Raw genomic sequence first — 21,197 nt, 5'->3', positions numbered from 1 at the left:
GAAGAATCTTCCAGGCAGAAGAAACAACCAGGCAAAGGATGAAAGGCAAGAGAGTGCTGGGCAAAGCTTGAGGAACATCAGGGACGCCAGTGTGCCTGGAACAGAGTGAGCGAGAGGACAGCCGGGCACGGGGTCAGAGGAGCAAGAGTCCAGATGGTTTGGGCCTCACGGGCCACTGTAAGGATTTTGGCTTTTCCTCTGGGTGAAGTGGGGGCCCTTGCAGGGTTTTGACAAAAGGAGACTCAAGATTTCACTTAACGTTTCAAAGACCACACGGGCTGTCGTGTTGAGAATGGCCTGTGATCTGGCTGTGACTTGGGACCACAGGATTTATTGAGGAAAGGAAAAATCCTCCTAAAATCTTCTCAAGGGGCAGTCAGACAGAAGAGCGGACAAGTGGCAGCCTGAGTTGGGACGACCAGCAGGAATATTCCCAGAGGGGTGATGCTACCCTCTCCAGCCACCCCGGTCCCTGCACACCAGGCTGACCCATCTGACCCCCCTCCTTCCTCTCCCCAGGAAGTGCTGGCCTATTCCAACAGCTCAGCCAGAGGCCGGGCGTTTCTGAAACACCTGACTGACCTGTCGATCCGAAGCACCCTCTTTGTGCCACAGAACAGTGGGCTGGGGGAAAATGAGGTGAGCTGGGTTCCTGATGTCTGTGCTTTAGACTAGCGCTTCTAGACAGTATCGGTTGTCTATCACCACAACAGTGCAATGCTACAAACGATCCCAGAATGCAATGGCTACACACTTAGTTAGCTCCAGCATCTGTAGATCAGCTGGCAGTCCTTCCGGGCTAGGCCAGGCGTGCTCATACGTCTAAGCTGGGCTGGCCGTCAGGTTATCTAGGCTGGCTTGTCTGGGGCTCTGCTCCGCGGGGCTCTCGTCCTCCAGCAGGCTAGCCCGGGCTTGTGGTGAGAGCAGGCCCAGTCCTGCCAGTGCTTTCTAAGCCCCTGTCTGGTCACATTTGCTAATATGCCACTGGCCCAACAGGTCATGTGGCTGAGCCCAAAGTCAGAGTGGGAGGCCCTCAGATGATGTGGTAAAGGGCAAGGATACGGGGAGGGGTGAAGAACCAGGGCCATGGGTGCAACTGATCTACTACATCAACCTTTTTCATGTCACGGCACAGAGAGGAACTGGCAGTGTTTATTCAGCCCACCCACGGGCTCTGACAGCCCAGACCCCACTGAGGGCTGAGAGAAGCAATACCTCTGCTCACTTGTTACCCACTCAAGACCCATTCCTCCCAGGACACCACTGGAAAGCTCTGCTTTGACCATTAAAATGACTTTCAAAGTGGAGGCAGAAAAACCAAGGCTTTGCAAGTGGTTTTTTTTCCCTGGGTCATCTTTGTCATTAAAAGGAGAAAATATTGCTTGGCCTTTAAAGACCGTTTTCTTGTCTCTTCTTTGCTCTCAGACTCTGTCTGGGCGGGACATCGAGCACCATCTCGCCAATGTCAGCATCTTTTTTTACAATGACCTTGTCAACGGTACCGTCCTGCACACTAGGCTGGGAAGCCAGCTGCTGATTACCTCCAGCCAGGACCAGCGCCAACTGGTATGAAAAGTCTTCTGGGCTTATAGGGGGAAGTGGGGATAATATATGCCAAGCTCCTAGCAGAGAGTAGGTGCTTACTAGATGGCAACTCTTATAATGTGAAAGTAAACTCCAAAGATGCAGTTAGCGGTACTAGCTGCATACCAGAACACACCACACTGTCAGGCAGCCCCTACCCTTTGGGAAATAAGCCATTGGTGACCGCCAGCCCCAGAAGCTGGTGAAACCAGCTTTCATTGAAACCATTTTAAAGCAGTCTGATTCTCTGCCCTTATTTCTGTCAGATTACCAGCCTATCCTAGGTGTTAACATGTGAGCCTTCAAGTCAAATGACCCTCGTATGAAAACCAGTTCTGCCACTCACTAGCTCTAGGAACTTAGACAAGTTATCTCACTTCTCAGTGTCCCAATTTCCTCATCTGAAAAGCAGGGATGTTGGTGATGGTGGTGGTGGTGGTAGCGGTGATGATGATTACGATGGTGGTAACAGTGATACTTTGATAATGGTGGTGTTAATGATGGTGGTGGTGATGATTATTTTGATGATGGTGATGGATGATGGTGGGGATGATGGTGGTAGTGATATTAGAAGTAGTGACAGTGGTGGTGGTAATGTGACCATGACAACCATGATGTTCAAATCATAGGCTTTTTTAAAAATATATTTTTTAATCGAAGTATAGTTGATCTACAACGTTGTGTTAGTTTTAGGAGTACAGCAAAATGATTCAGTTATATATATATTCAATTATGTATTTTTTCAGATTCTTTTCCCATATAGGTTATTACAAAATATTGACTATAGCTCCCTGTGCTGTATAGTAGGTCCTTGTTAATTATCTATTTTATATAGAGTATATCTGTTAATTCTATACTACTAATATATCCCTCCTCCCTACCTTTCCCCTGCGTTAACCATAAGTTTGTTTGTTATGTCTGCGAGTCTGTTTCTGTTTTGTAAATAAATTCGTTTGTATAATTTTTTTAGATTCCACATATAAGTGATACATATGATAAAATTTGTCTTTCTGCCTGACTTAGTGTGATAATCTCTAGGTCCATCCATGTTGCTGCAAATGGCATTATTTCATTTTTCTATGGCTGAGTAATATTCCATTGTATATATGTACCACATCTTCTTTATCCATTCATCTGTCAATGGAAATTTAGGTTGCTTCCATGTCTTGGCTATTGTAAATAGTGCTGCTATGAACATTGGGGTGCGTGTATCTTTTCGAATTATGGTTTTCTCCAGATATACGCCCAGGAGTGGGATTGCTGGATACACCCTCTCCGGCATTTATTATTTGTAGACTTTCTGATGACGGCCATTCTGACTGGTGTGAGGTGATACCTCATTGCAGTTCTGTCACATCATAGGCTTTTATGGAGATTCAGTGATTCAAGTCTTTCGATGTGTGATAATAGTGTCTGACATGTAGCAAGGGCTAAATGAATTACTTTTAATTTTTACCTGATAAATGATCTTTATTACCGACGATCAGTAGTTTAGATCAGTGCTTCTCAAACTTTACTGTCCATTTTAATCACCTACAGGTTTGTTCAAATGCATGTTGTAATTCAGTGGGTGGGTTGTGAGGCCTCAGGTTCTGCACTTCTAAGCATTCTCAGGTGACTGTCCACGCCACAAGCCAGTGGAGCACACTTTGATTAGCAAGGAATCAGATCCCTTAAAATCCCTTTCTAACAGTGTGGTGTGATGTTCACAGCGGTGGATCTGGGATCCAGAGGCGTGGGATTTGCCACCTACGACCTGGGTGATCTTGGACATACCATTTTCCTTCTGAACTCTCATCTGTTAAACAAGTGGGCTGGACAGAATGACCTCCTGGGGTCTCTGCAGCTCTTAGATCAGCTAATTGGCACAAGAGCTACTAATGTGTTTTGGGCTGTCCAGAGGGTGAGCGCAAGTCCTATGCTACCTGTCAGTGAGGACTGGCCTGAAGCCCAGGCGCCACGACCTCGGGGAAACTGGACAACTTTCCTCCACGAAAGGGCTGCCCACATGGAGAGTAAGAGTCAGGTGGTCAGAGATCTCCATCAGCCTCTTCTCATCTCCCCTAGGAGACCAGGTTCGTTGATGGAAGAGCCATTCTGCAGTGGGACATCTTTGCCTCCAATGGGATTATTCATGTCATTTCCAGGCCTTTAAAAGCACCTCCCACCCCAGTGGTGAGTATCCAGGGTTCCTGGTGAGGGGCCAGGGGGAACACCAATGTCCACTCCCCAAGAAGCAAACTACTCCCGGAAGCCCTGTCCACCCCTCCTCCGGATACTGGAGGCGCCTCCCCCATCCACGGCAGCTGGCTTCAGGGATGCCGGGCCCTGTTGCATCCCACCCCCCCTCCAGTGCATTAGCAACGTAACACCTGTCACCATAAATATCTATTGAATGAAAAGGGCAGTATGGGCCAATGGAGAAACCACTGGAAAGGGAGTGAAAGTCCTGAGCATCTCTACTTCATAACCGTGTGACCTTAGACAAGCCCCAGAACATCACTGAGCCCCATTTTTCTTATCTGCAAAATCGAGGTCGTAATGCCTTCCTCCCTGGGTTCTTGGGAGGGCGAGTTAATATAAAATAATGAAGACAGTCCCCGGCACATAGTACATGCTATATAAGAGTTGGTCGGCTGTGGTTGGTTGGTGGTGGTGATGTTAGTATTCTAACTTTGTTTTAAAAGTATGAGGGAGGGGCGAGCACAGCTGGCTGCTGGGAAGTTCCACAGTGTAGTGGTTAAGCACATAAGTTCCAAAGCCAGGCTGGCTTCCAAAGCCCACCTCTACCACTCACAGGCTGTGTGATATTGGGCAAGTGCTTACCCGCTCTGTGTCTCCATTCTCCCGTATGAAAGTGGAAACGATAAAAATTGTTCTTATCTCTTTGTGTTATTATACATTTAAATGGATTACTTTGTGTAAGGGGGCTTAGAACAGACCCTGGAAATAGTAAGGGCTAGATACATGTTACGAATTTTATCATTATTTTTATCCCAACTGGTACCAAGATGCCTCAGGCCGGCCAGAATGGGGTAGGCTCCAGAAAGCACACCTCTTTGGGGAAGTCACAGTTTTGAGTACCAGCCGCTCCCCTTTCTGTGTTCAGACTTCAAGCCACGCTGGCTTGGGAACGGGGATGTTCTTTGCCATCATCCTGGTCATTGGAGCCATCGCTCTGGCTGCATACTCTTACTTTCGATTAAACCGGAGAACAACTGGCTTTCAGCATTTTGAGGTAAGACGGAGAAAAACGGGAACATGGGCGCGGGGGTCCTCTCTGAAACCCAGCCCCTGGCTCTGGGCTGCTTCAGAGAGCTCACCGGCAGCTGGGCGCCTGGCACACACTCCCCGTCTCCTGGGTGGGGCCTCTGCCCCTAAGAGAGCAGCAGTGGCAGCCCCAAGGCCCTCTTCCTGGCCAAGACAGGATACGGAGGAGGGTGATGGGCTGCCAGTGGCCCTTTGTGCCAGGGGTCTGGCTTGGAGGCAAATTCACCAGGGGCCCAGGAGGCCACTCACCTTGGAGGATTCACAAGACAGGCACCCACCAGGACTGATCTGAGCTTCAAGGCTGACTCTGAGGGTGGGGACAGGGTAGGGACCTACACAGCCAGAGGCCTCACGCCACAGCCAGGGAAACATTGGCCCTCTTTGAACTGCTGAGCCCACGTCCAGGTCAGTGGGTCTTGGCTGATTGTGGGGAGACACTGGGGACCAGGTTTACCAGCAGCCCCCAAGCAGTAGGTCACTTCCTTCTGGCAGATAACCTGTGTATTTATCAGCACCATATACATGATTTATAAAACATCACATCTAGCAAAAGTGCACGTGCTGTATGATTCCTTTTATGCTAAGTTCAAGGACAGGCAAAACCACTCCAGGTGACAGGAGTCAGAATAGCAGTTACCCTGGGTGGGACCGGATATTGGTGGGCGAGGGACATGAGGGCACCTCCTGGGGGGGATGGAGATGCCCTATATGCTGACTTGGGTGGTGGTCATACCTGGGGGGACGTATTAAGAAGTCATTAAACTGAACATTTAAGATTGGTGCATGATATTATATGTAAGTCAGATCTCAATAAAAGGAAAAGGAAAAAGCTCCCGGAGGTGGGCGGGAGGTGGCTCGCTTTACCCCCCAATTTTGATGATACACTCCTGCCTCGGGGACTTGGTGGTGCTCAGCCCTGTGCTTGTCTTTCCGAGCAGTCGGAAGAGGATATCGACGTGGCAGCTCTCGGCAAGCAGCAGCCCGAGAATATCTTGAACCCCATGTACGAGAACACAGCCTCAGCAACCCCAGAACCTTCCTACGACCCCTTCATGGTGAGTGTGTGTTTTTATCTAGGAACAGGTTCAGTTGGGGTGCAGGGGAACGATGTCTTTCAGCACATCTCAGTGGCAAGCTCTGCACCAAGAAATCTCACTACTAGAACGTGTCTCCCGGCAACAAGCCTAAAATCGAGTGTTGTGAGCTGGGTGAAGCCGTGTAGCTGTGTAGCATTCTGAGCTCTCTTGGGTGGACGGCAGAGGCGTCCAACAGTTAGAGGCAGGGGAGAACTAGGGGTTGCCCAACCCCTACCTCGTGACCAGGTGAGAGGTCACAAGGAGAAGAAATCCTGGGCCAAATTCTGCCACAAACATTGATGAGGCAGCAGGCGCAAAGCTAAGACATAAAACTGCTTCACCATTTACAATGTTGTCCAGGATTCTTTTGCCTGTTGTCAGAGCTGCGGCTTGCTTTAGGAGCTACGCTTCTTTGATAAGGTCTTTTATATCTAGGGGAGCATATTCTGCTCTGGTCTTCCAGGAAAGGACCACTTGTTTCTAGAGTTAGTGACGCTTGAGCTTAGACGGAGCCTCCACCGACGTTAATTAACCCCATGGCAGGGCACCCCATTCACACAGAATGTGGAAGATACCGCCCTGCCTGTAATTTATTACCAGGTCTGGACTGAGAAGCTAGGAGGGAGATAAGAGAAAATGTATATTGGTCTCTGCCCCAGAGCTCATAAACCCTTGTAATTTCCTAAGTGATAAGAACACTAGGGGCATCTTCTGTTCTGATGAGGATCTTCTGGGTGGGCTCCTGGATGGGGGCTGGTCACCAGAAAGACAAGCCATGATTAGAAGGTTGGAATTCTCAGCCCCACCCTTCACCCTTAAAAGAGGAGACAGGGGCTAGTAACAGAGCTAATAATCAATCATACCCATGTGAGGAAGCCTCCAAAAACTCCCTTTGTGTGTGTGTGTGTGTATCTATTGTAGATTTTTGGTTTGTGGTTCCCACGAGGTTTTGATATAGCAGTCTATACATAAACAAGCTTGTTTTAAGTTGCTGGTCTTTTAATTTAAATGCATTTCCCGTATCCTGCATTTGTGCTCTCCTCTCCTCAGAATTGCTGGTTTTGATAATCATATTTGTATGCAGATGGTTTCCTACCTTTACTGTACGCTTGCCTTTACCGGTGAGCTTTTCCATTCATAATTTTCTTGTTTCTAGTTGTGGCCTTTTCTTTTCCATTTAGAGAAGTTCCTTTAGCATTTGTTGCAAAGCTGGTCCGGTGGTGCTGAATACTCTTAGCTTCTGCCTGTCTGTAAAGCTTTTGATTTCTCCATCGAATCTGAATGAGATCCTCGCTGGGTAGAGTAATCTTGGTTGTAGGTTCTTCCCTTTCAACCCTTTAAATATATCAGGCCACTCCCTTCTGGCCTGAAGAGCTTCTGCTGAGAAATCAGCTGATAAGCTTATGGGGATTCCCTTGTATGTTATTTGTTGCTTTTCCCTTGTTGCTTTTAATATGTTTTTCTTGGTCTTTAATTTTTGTCAATTTGATTACTGTGTGTCTCGGCATGTTCCTCCTTCGGTTTATCCTGTATGGGACTCTCTGCACTTCCTGAACTTGGGTGACTGTTTCCTTTCCCATGTTAGGGAATTTTTCAGCTATTATCTCTTCCAATATTTTCTCAGGTCCTTTCTCTCTCTCTTCTTCTTCTGGGACCCCATAATGCAAATGTTGGTGCATTTAATGTTGTCCCAGAGGCCTCTTAGACTGTCCTCATTTCATTTTTCTTTCTTTATTCTGTTCTGCAGCAGTGAATTCCACCATTCTGTCTTCCAGCCCACTTATCCATTCTTCTACCTCAGTTATTCTGTTGATTCCTCCTAGTGTATATTTCATTGCAGTTATTGTATTGTTCATCTCTGTTTGTTCTTTAGTTCTTCTAGGTCCTTGTTAAACATTTCTTGTATCTTCTCCATCTGTGCCTCCATTCTTTTTCTGAGATCTTGGATCATCTTTACTATTATTATTCTGAATTCTTTTTCAGGTAGATTGCCTCTCTCCACTTCACTTAATTGTTCTTCTGGGGTTTTATCTTGTTCCTTCATCTGGGACATATTCCTCTGCTGTCTCATTTTGTCTTACTTTGGGTGATTGCTGTTTCCATTCCGCAGGCTGCAGGGTCGTAGTTCTTCTTGCTTCTGCTGTCTGCCCCCTGGTGGGTGAGGCTGTGCAGGCTTCCTGGTCGGAGGGACTGGTTCCTGCCTACTGGTGGATGGAGCTGGGTCTTGTCCCACTGGTGGCCGCGGCCATGTCAGAGGGTGTGTTTATCAGGCAGCTGTGTACTCAGGAAGGCTTTAAGCAGCCTGTCTGCTGATGGGTGGGGCTGTATTCCCACCCTCTGGGTTGTCAGGCCAGAGGCATCCCAGCACTGGAGCTTACAGGCTGTTGGGTGGCACCACGTCTTGGTTGAGAAAATGGCGGCCTCCAAGAGGGCTCCCACCAATGAATACTCCCTAGAACTACCACCGCCAGTATCTTGTCCCCACAGTGAGCCACAGCCGCCTCCCACCTCCTCAGGAGACCCTCCAATACCAGAAGGTAGGTCTGGCCCAGGCTCCTATGAGGTCACGGCTTTTTCCTCTGGGTCCTGTGTGCACCCTCCAAGCGTGGAGTTTGTTTCCCCCAGTCCTGTGGAATTCCTGCGATCAAACCCTGCAGGGCTTCAAAGCCAGTTTCTCTGGGGGCTCCTCCTCCCATTGCCAGACCCCCAGGCTGGGGAGCCTGATGTGGGGCTCAGAACTTCTACTCCTATGAGAGAACCTCTGCTATAAAATTATATTCCAGTTTGTGGTTCACCCACCCAGCAGGTATGGGATTTGATTTTATCACAGTTGTGCCCCTCCTACCGTCTCACTGTGGCTTCTTCTTTGTCTTTGGACGTAGGATATCTTTTCTGGCAGGTTCCAGTGTTTTTTAGTCAATGGTTGTTCAGCAGTTAGTTGCGATTTTGGTGTTTTCATAAGAAGAGGTGAGCTCACATCCTTCTACTCCCATCGTCATCCATAAAGTCCCAGTAGTAGGGGATTCAGAGAGCTTACACGGTGGTGAACACATCCACTTTGGGAGGGTGACGCACCCCAGCTCCGCGGGGCGGGAGCTGTATTGAATTTCTGTTAAGTTGGCACTGAAACATTACAGCACTTTATTGCACCACTGTAAGCGTGTAGAGTGCAACATTTGTTACTATTTTTCTGCAGTGAACCAAATGCAAATATCCCATGGTTCTTAGTGCCTGTGGTAGATTTAATATGTCCGCAATATTGAAAAATAACCAGATCATAAATCCTGTTTTTTCAATCAAACCCATGTAAAAGTTTCCAGTCCAAATTGCAAGGGCAAGTTCAGCTAAACTGCATCTACTAATAGCCTATTTCTGTAAGCCTTGTGATATTGAAATCAACCTCATTTTAAAAGCAAGGGGGAAAAATTACACATCCTGTTCAATGCTCTCCATGAGCCCTGTGCGTGAAAGACTCGCCGGAGGCAGGTGAGAGAGTATCCCAGATGCAGGGTTCAGCTCAACCCTTCTCATTCAACCAGGTGGCAAAAATGTTCCAGTTATGGGAATCCCAAGCTGAGGATACCAGCCCCAAGTGTGCTCGATTCTCATGCCTTTTATACTGAGGGAGCGGGCATTGCCTATGGACTATCTGCAGTCAATCTAGACAGCATGAACGTCCATGATGCGAATTAACAAAACTTCAGTGCTGATCAGAGCCACAGACAGCAGACTGTTCAGAGTGGCTGCCTCTGGACTGTGGCTTCTGGTTAGACCCTAGTTCAGGATGAATTTTCAACTGGAAAGGTTTTTTTTTTGTAATCAGAGTAACAGCCACCTTTTGTGGGGTGCTTTTTAAATCTTCCTTAATGTAGTATCTAATTTAATCCTCACACCTCCCTGTCAGGTAAATATTACTAGGATTCTTTATAGATGAGGAAACTACAGCACAGTTCAAATGATCTGTCCAGGGCCACACACCTTCAAACAGCAGAGACTGTACCCGGAACGGGGCCCTAACCTCCATGCCATGAGCCGCGGGACAGCAGTGTGAAGCCGTGCTCGCTCCCAACACGTGTGTCCACGGGGCACTGAGGGAAGAATCATGTTTTAGGCTGTAGGGGAGGAAGAAGTTTTCCTTGACCCTCCTAAGATCCCTAGCTGGGCCTGAAAAGTAAACTGATTGATAGAGACAGACTCACAGGACAAAAGCATGTACCTTTTTTTGAATGCTTACCTGTACGTGGGAGCCTTCAGGAGAAAACAAAGACCCAAAAGAGGGACCAGAAGAGGAAGCTTTTGTACCTTTTAGACAATAGATGATGTGTGAGGAATTGACAAGGGAAAGAGGTTTGGCGCTAGGGGTAGTGAATGGTGAAGTCACTAGGAAGATAAGGGTTAGTGAACAAGGTTTGTTTGTACAGATTTTAGTCCCCTGATTCCCCATCTGTGGTGGTGTCTTCTTTCCTCCTGGTACAGGGAGGGCATCTTTCACATGGGAATTCTGTTACCTGTTTCAGGAAAGAAGGGCAAGGGGGTAGGGCAGGGGTGTCGGAGTGACCTTCCTGCTTCCGCCATTTTTAAAAAATTCCTTCAGTTCAAGACATTTAATGTGCCAAGGTGCTTTGTTTGGGGGTGGCGTGTCCTGAACCCCATCAAGGCCTCAGACCAGTAGCCATAAGAATGCTTGACCCAGAAGGATTCACAAACAGAAGGCCTGTACCCTCTGCGTGGCTCACAGACCTCTCATTTCCAGGACCCTGAAGACCAGCAGCTGGACAGCATTGACCCCCTGGGGGCACTGTGAGGGCCGGACCTGCCCCAGCCAGACATCACCCGCCGCCACCTGGGCCCCTGGCGCTGCCTCATAAAGGCCGTCAACTGTGAATCCTCAGCCCCAGTTGCCTGTGGGAGAAGTAAACTCCTTTAACATTTCAGAGTATGAAACACTCAAGCCGTACCTCATCTCTTTGGTTGATCTGGGGGATTATTCTGTTTCTGTGGGTGAGGGACCACGTTAAATCCACCCACCAACCCACGGAGACTGCTCCCTCCTGACTCTCTTCTGTCCTTCCCGTGTACCTTTAGTGACCAACACTCCAGTGACCTTGTCTTATTTCCCTATTAGACTGTAAGTTCCCAAAGGCAGGGACCTCCCTATTCGTCTTTGTATCTCAGCACCCAGCAGAGTGTCTGGCACGTGAAATGTGCTGACGTACTGGTTACAGAATAGAAATAAAGTCAATGGAACAGATCCAGTGTTTTGGGAAACAAAACGACTGTTCGCCATAGGAGGGGGTCAAACTTTGAAGGTAAAACCAACTTGTTTGGGCTTCTTAGGGCCTTTTCAATTAGCCACCATCTGCCTTAGGAACGCTTCTTTCTTAACTCTGTTTTGTTTGCTTGTGTTAAGAAGACATGAGAACCACACTGAGATACCACTTCACACCCACTAGGATGGCCATCCTCAAAACCACAGACAATAACAAGTATTGGCAAGGATGTGGAGAAACTGGATCCCTCCTAATTTGCTGGTGGGAGTGTAAAATGGTGCCCCCGCCGTGCGAGACAGTTTGGCGGATCCTCAAAAAGTTAAACACAGAATTACCGTGTGATCCAGAAACTCCACTCCTAGGTACAGACCCAAGAGAAGTGAAAACATGTCCACACAACAAATTACAGAGGTAGGTACGTAGCAGCATTATTCATAACAGCCAAAACGTGGAAACAACCCAAATGTCTACCAACTCATGAATGGATAACCAGTGTGTCTAGCCACACCATGAAATAGCATTGCACCCTAAAAGGGAACTAAGTACTGATACATGCAACACCACGGATGAACCTTGAAAACGTGATGCTCAGTGGAAGAAACCAGACACAAAAGACCACATGCCGTATGATTCTATCTACATGGAAATGTCCAGAATCGGCAAATTCATAGAGCCAGAAGGGTGAGTGAGTGGTTTCCAGCTAGGGACTGGGGTAGCTGCTAAGAGGTATGGGGTTTCTTCTGGGGGTGTGAAAACGTTCTGGAATTTTACACAAGTGATGTGTAGGCTCAGGCCAGTTCTGCACCGTGCAGGACTCTGCAAGGCAGGATGTCCCCCATACCCTCAAAAGGCCCAAAGTGGCCTCGCCATCACTGTGACAACCGGGCACCCTCCAGCCCACCCACCACCCATTTCCAAGCTGTCCCTGGAGGTAGCACTGGCCATGCTCAGGAGCCAGTGCTGGGGATGGAGAAGCCCTGCTCTGGGCTGAGCAGACCTCAGACTCTCCTCTCCATCGCCCTCGCAACCCAAACGACTTTGTTCCACATCATCAGGGTTTTTGCTGAGCCAAGTCCAAAGTCCAGAAGCCCCAGGGTCTCAGAAGCTTTCTCACAACTCTAGGAAAGGGAAGAAGCAGCCCCCGTGGCAGGCACAGGAACAACTCACCACCTCCTCTCGGACAACGTGCCGTGATGAGGGCAACGCCAGGTTTCCAGAAACTCGCTCTCCAAAGGCACGTGGGACCGATTCACTAGTGAGTCCACCAACTCCACCATCAGAGGGTCCAGAAAGGCACGTGATTAAGAGGAGAAACAGCAGGTATCCGTGGGAGGAGTGAATGAGATGAAGTTTCTGGCACAACGAGAGGTCAAGGACATTAAGGTGAAACACACACACAATTCAGGTTTTTTAGAAGGCTCTTCAAAATATAAATTTACCCAAAACCCAGCAGTGAACTGACTTCACAGCGCGCGCTCCCAATTCAGTATTATGCAGCATTTTCTTCCCTTAAAAACACCGCTTCCAATTTCCAGCTTTCCTGGTAATTTGACTGCAGACAAACAGGTGGCTCACTGTCATCTCCTTGTTCTCAAGGAGGGAACAGTCTGTGAGAGACAGAAATTCCAGGTGGCTTACCTGCTGCCCACCTAAGGCCAAACGCATACCAATTTTCCTTCCGTGGCTTAATTACATGGTCCTCGAGCTCTGAAAACAAGCAAGTGTGCTTTGCTGGGGGTGGGAGAACAAGGGTGGTGAGAAATGAACCATAAATCTTTCACCCTTGCTCTCAGGGATACTCTTTTTGGGGTACATTAGAATGTGATACGGCTTTTGCCACTGACTGAAGCACACAAAACAGATGACTTAGAATAAACTGGACAATACAATTCAAACTTTTATTTGGCAACAAGTTCAAAGTCATGTGACATAAAATCAACATTTAGAATAAATAGCAAATTCACATTCAGAATAAACAGTAAGTCTATCTAATTTGCATTCATTGTGCCTGAAATTAATTAAACAGGCACAATCTGTCATTCTACTAAAAAAACAGTTTCCTAAGTCAGAGTTCAAGCCTGCAGTATAGAAAAGTACAGAGCACTGCTGTGGGTTGGTTCCTTGGAGAGCAGATACTGAGATGGGGACTGTCCTTGGGATCAACACCCGGCAAGGGGAGAGGGGATGGGAAGGGAGCTGGGCTGCAGTGCAGACAGAGAGGCCTCAGCTGTGTGCCCTCCCCCCAGCTCTGGAGCTGAAAGGCCTTCAGAGTTGCTCCAGGGAGGGAGCTTGACCACATCCTCATCCCAGGCAGGACTTTTCAGCAGGGGAAGCTCCCAAGGAGGACTGACGGCTGCAGACGGTAAGCCAGAGCACACCCAGCAGTTGCGGGGATTAAGTCCTTCTGTCCTGAAGGGTCTTCTGGGCATCCAAGCCCATCACACGCTACTAGCACAATCACAGATGAGGGCAATGAGAGGTATATTCAATGAATGCCGAGTCTGGCAGCTCAATTACACAACGACAATCGTGCCGTGTGCTGGAAACACAGTATTTTACCACTGGCCATAAAAGTAAATATGCCCAGAGAGTAGCTCGTAGGGGAACATGGCGCACTTACCTACAGAACTTCTTTCTACTGGCTGCACCCAACTGTGGGCTGCTTCATCCTCGTGCTTTCAGCAAGGTCATCTCGCCATTGCCACCAACACGATCCATCAGAGCAGGGCTCGGCAGACCATGGCCCAAAGGCCAAATCCAGCCTGCAGCCTGTTTTCATAAGCCACGCTGTACTGGACCACAGGCAGGCCCAGTCCTAGAGAGGGGCCGCAGAAAATGGCCCGCAAAGCTGAAAGTATTTACTGCCTGGCCCTTTACAGGAAAAGTTTGCTGAACCTTGCATTAGGGAAACTTCACTTCCTCTCTTTTCCTCAGTCCACTAGGGTATTAAAGGTTAGCTGAACTTGGAGCCAAGCTCCCATATGCTAACGCAGAAAACTGGTACAAAAGGAAATCAATACTAAGAGGGCAGATCATCGGTTGGCTCCCTAGTAGATGAAGAGAGCAATGAAGGAGCCCTGCCTCTGGCCAAATTTAGTCTGAGAGCACATTCGAGACAAGGGCTCCCAAGTGCATGCAGCAGGTGAGCATTTGGCTGAGTGGAATCCAGTTCCAGTATTCAGCACACACTCTACCGCTTTAGAGCCCTTTGGGGACAAAAAGAGAGGGACCGCTATTTAGGTCACCCAAAGCTAAATTAGCTAGGAAGAAAGATTACTTTTCATTTCTCCTTGGCACTAATTAAGAGGCCCAATGCCTTCAAAGCGACCAGGAATTTAGTCTGAGATGTGCCCGAATCAGTAACATGTGGTTTATGTTGGATGGCATTAACGGAGCTGAAGAGAATTTTTGAAAGGGGGGGGGGGGGAAGAGGCCATGTTAGGAGGAAAGTGGGAGGTCTAAGACAAACTCCTAAAATATATTAAAAGCCAGGTTTCATCTATTAAAAACAACTCTGGAAAAACGAGTTGTGCAGGGCACAACTTCCAGGGCAACCAGCTACAGGGACGTGAGCCTTGGGGGGCAAGGACTGCCCCTGGACTGTGAATTTTTGCTCACATCATTCAGAGAAAATCAGTCTAACTGATGCTAAAAAACGGAAAATATTTTTTTAATGTGCCAACTAATTTTATTCCGTTCACTTTCCAAACTGAGGTTTTAAGTGGTAGAAAATAGACTCCCTTCCCTTGTACCCACACGCCTTCGTAAGCGTGCGCACCAGAGGACAAACCGGGAGGAACAGAATGCAGTGCGTCGTGCTGAAAACCAGCTGAGCCACAACAGTGACAAGACTGAGCGCAGACAAGAATGCCTCTGTCCTGGCCCCAGCGCGGGTTCACATCTGCCAGGCGCATGCTCGGTGGGCCCTGCGCAGAGAGATCTCAATACCGCCACGTACCGTGGCCCACAGACCGAAACCCTAACTGGTAATAGGTCGTAAAATTCATTATTCACACCCAGAAAATCTATTTCTTCCCCCCAGGCTTGGGTCACCTAACCTAGACGTACATGAAAGCAGGTTGTAAAAATAGTTGTACTCCATTCTTGAGTAAACAAGACACCCTATCACTGGCACCTAGGAGATATCTAATGAATACCTGATAAAAACTAAGAAAACGTTTTAAAATAATACCTACTTCCTCACTCAGCTTCTCCAAAGCAGAAACTAGCAGCCCAAAGCACCAGTGTATCCTCTGAGGACCCCAACACTGAACATTTCTGGGCACCACCTGCACCCCCGAAACGCCAGTCTTCCAATGCACTCGGATGCGTAAAACCCCTGAGCGCTAACAAACAGCAAACAAAACGCCCCCTGCTGTCTGAAAAAGGAACGGACCCTACTGCGTTTCAAATAAAATTCAGAAGGAAAAAACGGGGGCTAATTGGGCCTATTGGGTCTAGAGAATCACCTTCACTATTTTAGTTAAATACAAGAAAATATCACAAGCACACTCTCCCATTATAACAAGCAGCATTACAATGCGTGCTGTGGGACTCGTCTAATTTCCACACTGGGGCAGGTATCCTGTGGAAGGCCAAGCGAGCATTTCATCAACAACTGGCTCCATACACGAATCCATTAAAAACGCTGAATCCGCGAGCCCTCTCTCCACAAGCCCCCTTTCCTCCTGTACCTGCATCCTTTAGGTTTAAGGATGCGTGTCCCTTGCCTTGTCCTCAGAAGGAAATGGGAACACTCAGCCAGCTAGGTCATTTCCAACTCTGTTTCTCTTAGCTTCAGCGTCCTTTATCCTCTCCCACCTTTAACACAGACACCTAAAGAAAACCACCCAAACTCCCCAAATAGACATACAAACATGGCAGGAAAGCAATCTAAGAGGAGGAGAGGGTGGAAGATGGCTAAGAGGAGAGGGCCACCTCCCTCCCCTCCTGCTAGATTCAAGCCCCTCTCCTCGGCTGACAAGTCAGGAGAGACAGGCATCTGCTCGTTTCCCTCCAACAAGGACGGTTTCTGGTAATACACATGTTAATAAGACTGCAACACAGCCAGTAGGGGTCACCGGGTGGCTCTTCATTACAAGGACATTTTTTTGGTTTCACTTTCCATCCTCCAACGATCACATTCAAGCAACACACAGGTAGCAGTTTCAGCTAAAATAAATTCCTGGGAGACCCAACACAAATGCACTGGCATTTGTCTTCTGACCTGTTTATTTCTCACAGCCTCATTCTACAAAGTCTGTTCTGCTGGCTGGAAATTTAACCAGAAGCTCTTCTCTCTTTGCCCACCTCTTCTGGGGAAAAGAGTGAACCTGCCCATCACTTGGGGCACAATGGTCCTTCCCCAGCAGGGGGCAGGACACGGGACACGGATACTGAGGACAATCAAGGCCAAGGACTTGCAACTCCCCTTGTTCTTTCTCACGAAAGACTTCCAGAGAGGCTGAGTCTGCTTTCAAGTGGGGCACCAGAGTGCCAAAGCCCTAGTACCAGAAGGTATCTGGGAACCGGCTGCCGTCTGGGGACCAGCTCTGCCACTGACACAGTGGTATGCTATTGCAGCGCTCGCTCAAGCGTCAGCTTTCTGTGAGCAGTTCACCGGTGCACACCACTGGGCCCCTGCACTGCCTGTGAATGTTCACTTTTTCCATGCGTTTTGCATGGAAGAGTCAAGAAGAGTTTCAAAACGTCACCTGCTGGAATCCAGAGGTGGTATCAAGAAGCCTCCCCGTCCCAGAAAATCTGACGCCGGTCGCGGTACCTTAGTAAACAAGAAGGGCGATCACAGGGTGTTGACAGGAAGCCAGCCGCTGTCCCCACATGTACAGGAAGGCAGTCCCCCTGGGCTGCGAGCTCCTGTCTTCACGAGCTGGGGGGTATCCTCCGTAATGTACAAAATAGGTATCACAAGGCATGTCCGTAAGCACAGTCACGTCCATGCAAAGTCTGCCCGGTGCGGGGCCGCCGCCGGTCCTGGCTTTTCGCGCCCAGGGTGCCTGGGCCGCTGGCTACTTGGCCTGGGCCTCCTGCAGGAGCGGCAGCCTGGTGGCCGGGGGCCTGTCAGACCAGGCAGGAAGCTCGTGCTGCAGCGGGGTTCTCCGGGGGTAGAACGTGTGGCTGACATCATAGCTCAGGAGGCAGCTCAGGGACGCCATGTAGATGTCGGCAAACCGCGACAGGCGCCGCAGGAAGTACGTGGGGTTCTGGTCTGTGCGGAACAAGCTTCCGAACTGGGTGTTGAAGGAACCTTTGGTCATTTCTCTGAAGAGGCAAGAGACAGTGATTCCCAAAAGGTCTGCTTTTAGCTACCGAAATCAAATAAAATCAAAATCACCGTTTCCCAAAGAACAGACACATGTATACGTACAACTGAATCACTCTGCTGTACACCTGAAACCAACACAACATTGTTAATCAACTCTACCCCAATGTAAAATAAAAAGTTTAAAATAAATAAGCTACAAGGATTATTGCACAGCACGGGAAATATAGCTAATATTTTATAATAACTATAAATGGAGTACAATCTATAAAAAACGTGAATCCCTATGTTGTACACCCGAAACTGATGTAATATTGTACATCAACCATACGTCAATAAAAAGATTTTTTTTTTAAATCACTCTTTCACACGTACAGGACTCCAATTAGCCTAGAGCAGCTCCGATTTCTAATCGAGAAAACAGTCTGTCCATTCATCCATCAACTGGCTCTGATCACATTCCCCACTTAGGCCAGCCAGAGAGAACACTGCCGAAGGCTCCAGCGGCAACGCGTGAGCCTCTAAACCTGCATACCCCATTTCCCAAACAAAAACAGAGGGTGCGGGAGCTGCTTCTGAAGGTCCACAGAGACGCAGAATGTTCTCAGAGTCTCCAAACTTCCTTTGTCTACAGAATGGGACAAAGGCCCCCTTTTCATCAGGTTATATTGAGAACTAAGCAAGGAAAGAGAAATAAAAGCATATCATAAACTCAAAAGTACTTTATGTCTGAGAGATTAAGGATTATTTTATAGTGATGTAAACACATCTCTACCATCCATTACAGAGCTTCAAGCACCTCCTCAAAGCCTGGATTACAGGCATCTTGCAAGACTGTTCACCCTACCCCAGGCTCTAAGCCCCTGCAGGTGTGCAGACACGTGTCTGTGTGTAAAACAACACCCCGTCAAACATACATGGGATATGCACACCATCCAATCCAATGGCCAGGACCCCTACACACAGACTGTTCCAGCAAACTGGATAAATGCCATTTGACTGTTAAAAAATCAGTTATAAACACAGCAAAAAACATAATCCTTTACACAACTGTGTGATAAAAGCCACTAGTTGGTAGAGGCCTTCTTTTGTCATATGGTGACAGCAGATGCTACAACAAAAAGAAGAAAATTGAAAGACCTCAATTAGGTCTGCAGGTGGAGCAACATAAATGGTTTTTATACTTTTACTGAAAAATCTCATTGAGATGTGAGGTTGTTAGAGATGCGAATTCAAAACAAAATCTCTGCTGGGTGAAACGATTCTTTTCTTTAATAATTTGAGGTCCCTGGAGTGTAGGACTCAGGTCTGGCCTTCAGGGGCAAGGGTCCCAGAGTCATATGACATTATATGCCCATCACCCTCTCACCCAACATTTTAGACCAATAATCACGTTGGAATAAGCCCCCAACAGCCAGCACGCTGAGAGGGAAGAGGAAGGATTGATTCAATACAGCCGTGGCTTCTGCTGCCCAGAGGGATGGACTCTGCCCCTCACGCGGACCACAGCCCTCCCGCAGGCTGCCCACTGCTCAGAGGCCAGAACCCAGGAAGTGAGCACTACTAACAAACCTTAGGGACAGCTGTGCCGGGAGGGGGTGTGGAGGGAACCACAAGAGCAGAAATGGTCACATCAACAGTGTTTACATGCACAGCATCCATCCTCTTCCACAGGAGAGCACAACTGTCCACAGGGTCTCTTAAGGATAATCGTTCCCTTAAAATCAACCTAAATGTCCATTGACAGATGAATGGATGAAGAAGATGTGGTACATATATACAGTGGAGTATTACTCAGCCATAAAAAAGAATGAAATAATGCCATCTGCGGCAACATGGATGCAACTAGAGATTATCATACTAAGTGAAGTAGGTCAGACAGAGAAAGACAAATATTATATGGTATCACTTATATGTGGAATCTAAAAAGATAATACAAATGAACTTATTTACAAAACTGAAACAGACTCACAGAGAAAACAAGCGAAAAGGAGAGGGGAGGGGATAAATTAGGAGTGTGGGGTTAATGGATACACACTACTATACATAAAACATATAAACAACAAGGATGGAGAGCACATGTAGAGCACATGGGACTATATTCAGTATCTTGTAATAACCTATAATGGAAAAGAATCTGAAGCTGTACACCTGAAGCTAACATAATACTGTAAATCGACAAGTTTAATAAAAAAAAAAAAATCAAGAATAACCGTTCCCTTAAGACACACACCCACCAAACTTTTCTGACAGCAGATGGGTTTTCTTCACCAATAGACATCACGATACTGAGTGACTGCACATTCCTGAAACAGCAGTGTTACAAATAAGCACCAGGGTTGTAGAAGCCCCAAGAATTAACTGTGGCTCGGTGGCTACTGTCCCACTAGCCACGCTGGGCCACCGGCATTGCCAACAACTGGACCGATGGCTGCCCAAACGGGGAAGTTAAGTGGGCTGGAAGGAGGGATGGATGGGAGGAGGGATGGACAGACAACAAACTCGAGGGCAGGCAGCAGGTGTGAGGGAGCTCACTGCTGCCTCGAGGAAATGTCACTCATCACTAATGGCAGCTGGCTCGTTCTGGATGCTGGGGGGTCACAGTCACCCCTGGCAGCTGAGAAAGACTGTTTCGAAGCCTGTTTCAGGCAGGCCTTGCGCCAGGCATGTGGGCTGAGTGAGCGTGGCCAGGGTGGGGGATTTACTCTATTCAAAACAGGCCCGTCTTACCTCATCTCCTTCCTCTCCTTTTTCCACTCCTGCAAAACCAGCTGTGACTCCGCATCTCTGTGAACCTGCAGGACACAAGCCAATTATTGAGAAGGTTCTAGGTATGAATAAACCTGTTAGGTCATGAGAATTTCCTAATGGGCAGCTCTTCTGGGAGGAATTTTATTCAGGTCTAAGAGACAGGCACCTGCAGGACATAATACACGTTCAGACTTCCCAGCTGCCGCCTGCCCTTCTCCACCAAGTGCACGGGGCGTATTATGATGCCATTAATCAAGGCTCCCATCAAACTAGAGATATTAAAGTATTATTAAAGGCTTTGTATAAGCACAATGCATATGAATCCAAATAAAATATACATGTATTATACATGCATAACGTATCCATTACACACGGATTATCCATTACACACATAAACGTATACTTAATACAGGCTACCTAATACACATTTATATATATCATAAATATACGTATTATACACACACACACACAAACGGCAGTTAAGTGGAAATAGCAGGTGTAACAGTACATCCACAAGTTACAAGCATGTAAAAAACATGTGCATATATTTGGAAATTAACAGGGAAATTTTTCTTTAATTTGTGCAAGGGTAGTTGAATTATAATTGGCTTTAATCTTTTTCCTTAATATTATCTTTTAAAGTGTTTAAGGAAAAAAAAATTGTTTTTATAAAAGGCAAGAAGGCAGAGCACCTCACCCAGACAGAGAAGCAGAGAATTTTCTGGGTGGGCTGAAATGTGAGCAAAAGGCAAAAAGAAAATGACAACCGTACACAGCCTAACACACGGATTCTCACAAGTCTCTCTCCAAGGCTCCTGAGGCTGACCGGGAACCCTCGAGCACAGCCAGAGGTGCACGTGACCACAGGGGCCAGATGGGGCTCCCTGGAGTCCATGGTCACAGGGGCAGCCTCAGGACTTGGAGGAAAACACCGAACACGCAAACCATCTGCTTCTGACGTGG

At 47.7% G+C, this 21,197-nt stretch overlaps 2 protein-coding genes across 2 annotated transcripts in view; one reads left to right on the top strand and one right to left on the bottom strand.

Moving 5' to 3' along the window:
* The window catches only part of STAB2 (stabilin 2), a 156,562-nt gene extending 145,828 nt beyond the window's left edge, over window positions 1–10,734 (top strand). Inside the window, exons 64-69 of the mRNA XM_065888385.1 lie at window positions 520–639; window positions 1,426–1,566; window positions 3,652–3,759; window positions 4,694–4,822; window positions 5,793–5,909; window positions 10,684–10,734. Of these exons, the coding sequence (XP_065744457.1) occupies window positions 520–639; window positions 1,426–1,566; window positions 3,652–3,759; window positions 4,694–4,822; window positions 5,793–5,909; window positions 10,684–10,734 (666 nt within the window). The remainder of the gene's footprint in view (window positions 1–519; window positions 640–1,425; window positions 1,567–3,651; window positions 3,760–4,693; window positions 4,823–5,792; window positions 5,910–10,683) is intronic.
* A 6,482-nt stretch (window positions 10,735–17,216) lies between these two features.
* Window positions 17,217–21,197, bottom strand: part of NT5DC3 (5'-nucleotidase domain containing 3) — a 51,433-nt gene continuing 47,452 nt past the window's right edge. Inside the window, exons 13-14 of the mRNA XM_065887447.1 lie at window positions 20,214–20,278; window positions 17,217–17,482 (exon numbers count right to left, since the gene is read on the bottom strand). Of these exons, the coding sequence (XP_065743519.1) occupies window positions 17,230–17,482; window positions 20,214–20,278 (318 nt within the window). The 3' untranslated portion in view covers window positions 17,217–17,229. The remainder of the gene's footprint in view (window positions 17,483–20,213; window positions 20,279–21,197) is intronic.

This window comes from Phocoena phocoena, chromosome 11, assembly GCF_963924675.1.
Source record: "Phocoena phocoena chromosome 11, mPhoPho1.1, whole genome shotgun sequence".
NCBI lineage: Eukaryota > Metazoa > Chordata > Mammalia > Artiodactyla > Phocoenidae > Phocoena > Phocoena phocoena.
The sequence above is the reverse complement of the archived record's forward strand: the minus strand, read 5'-3'. Positions and strand labels throughout refer to the sequence as shown.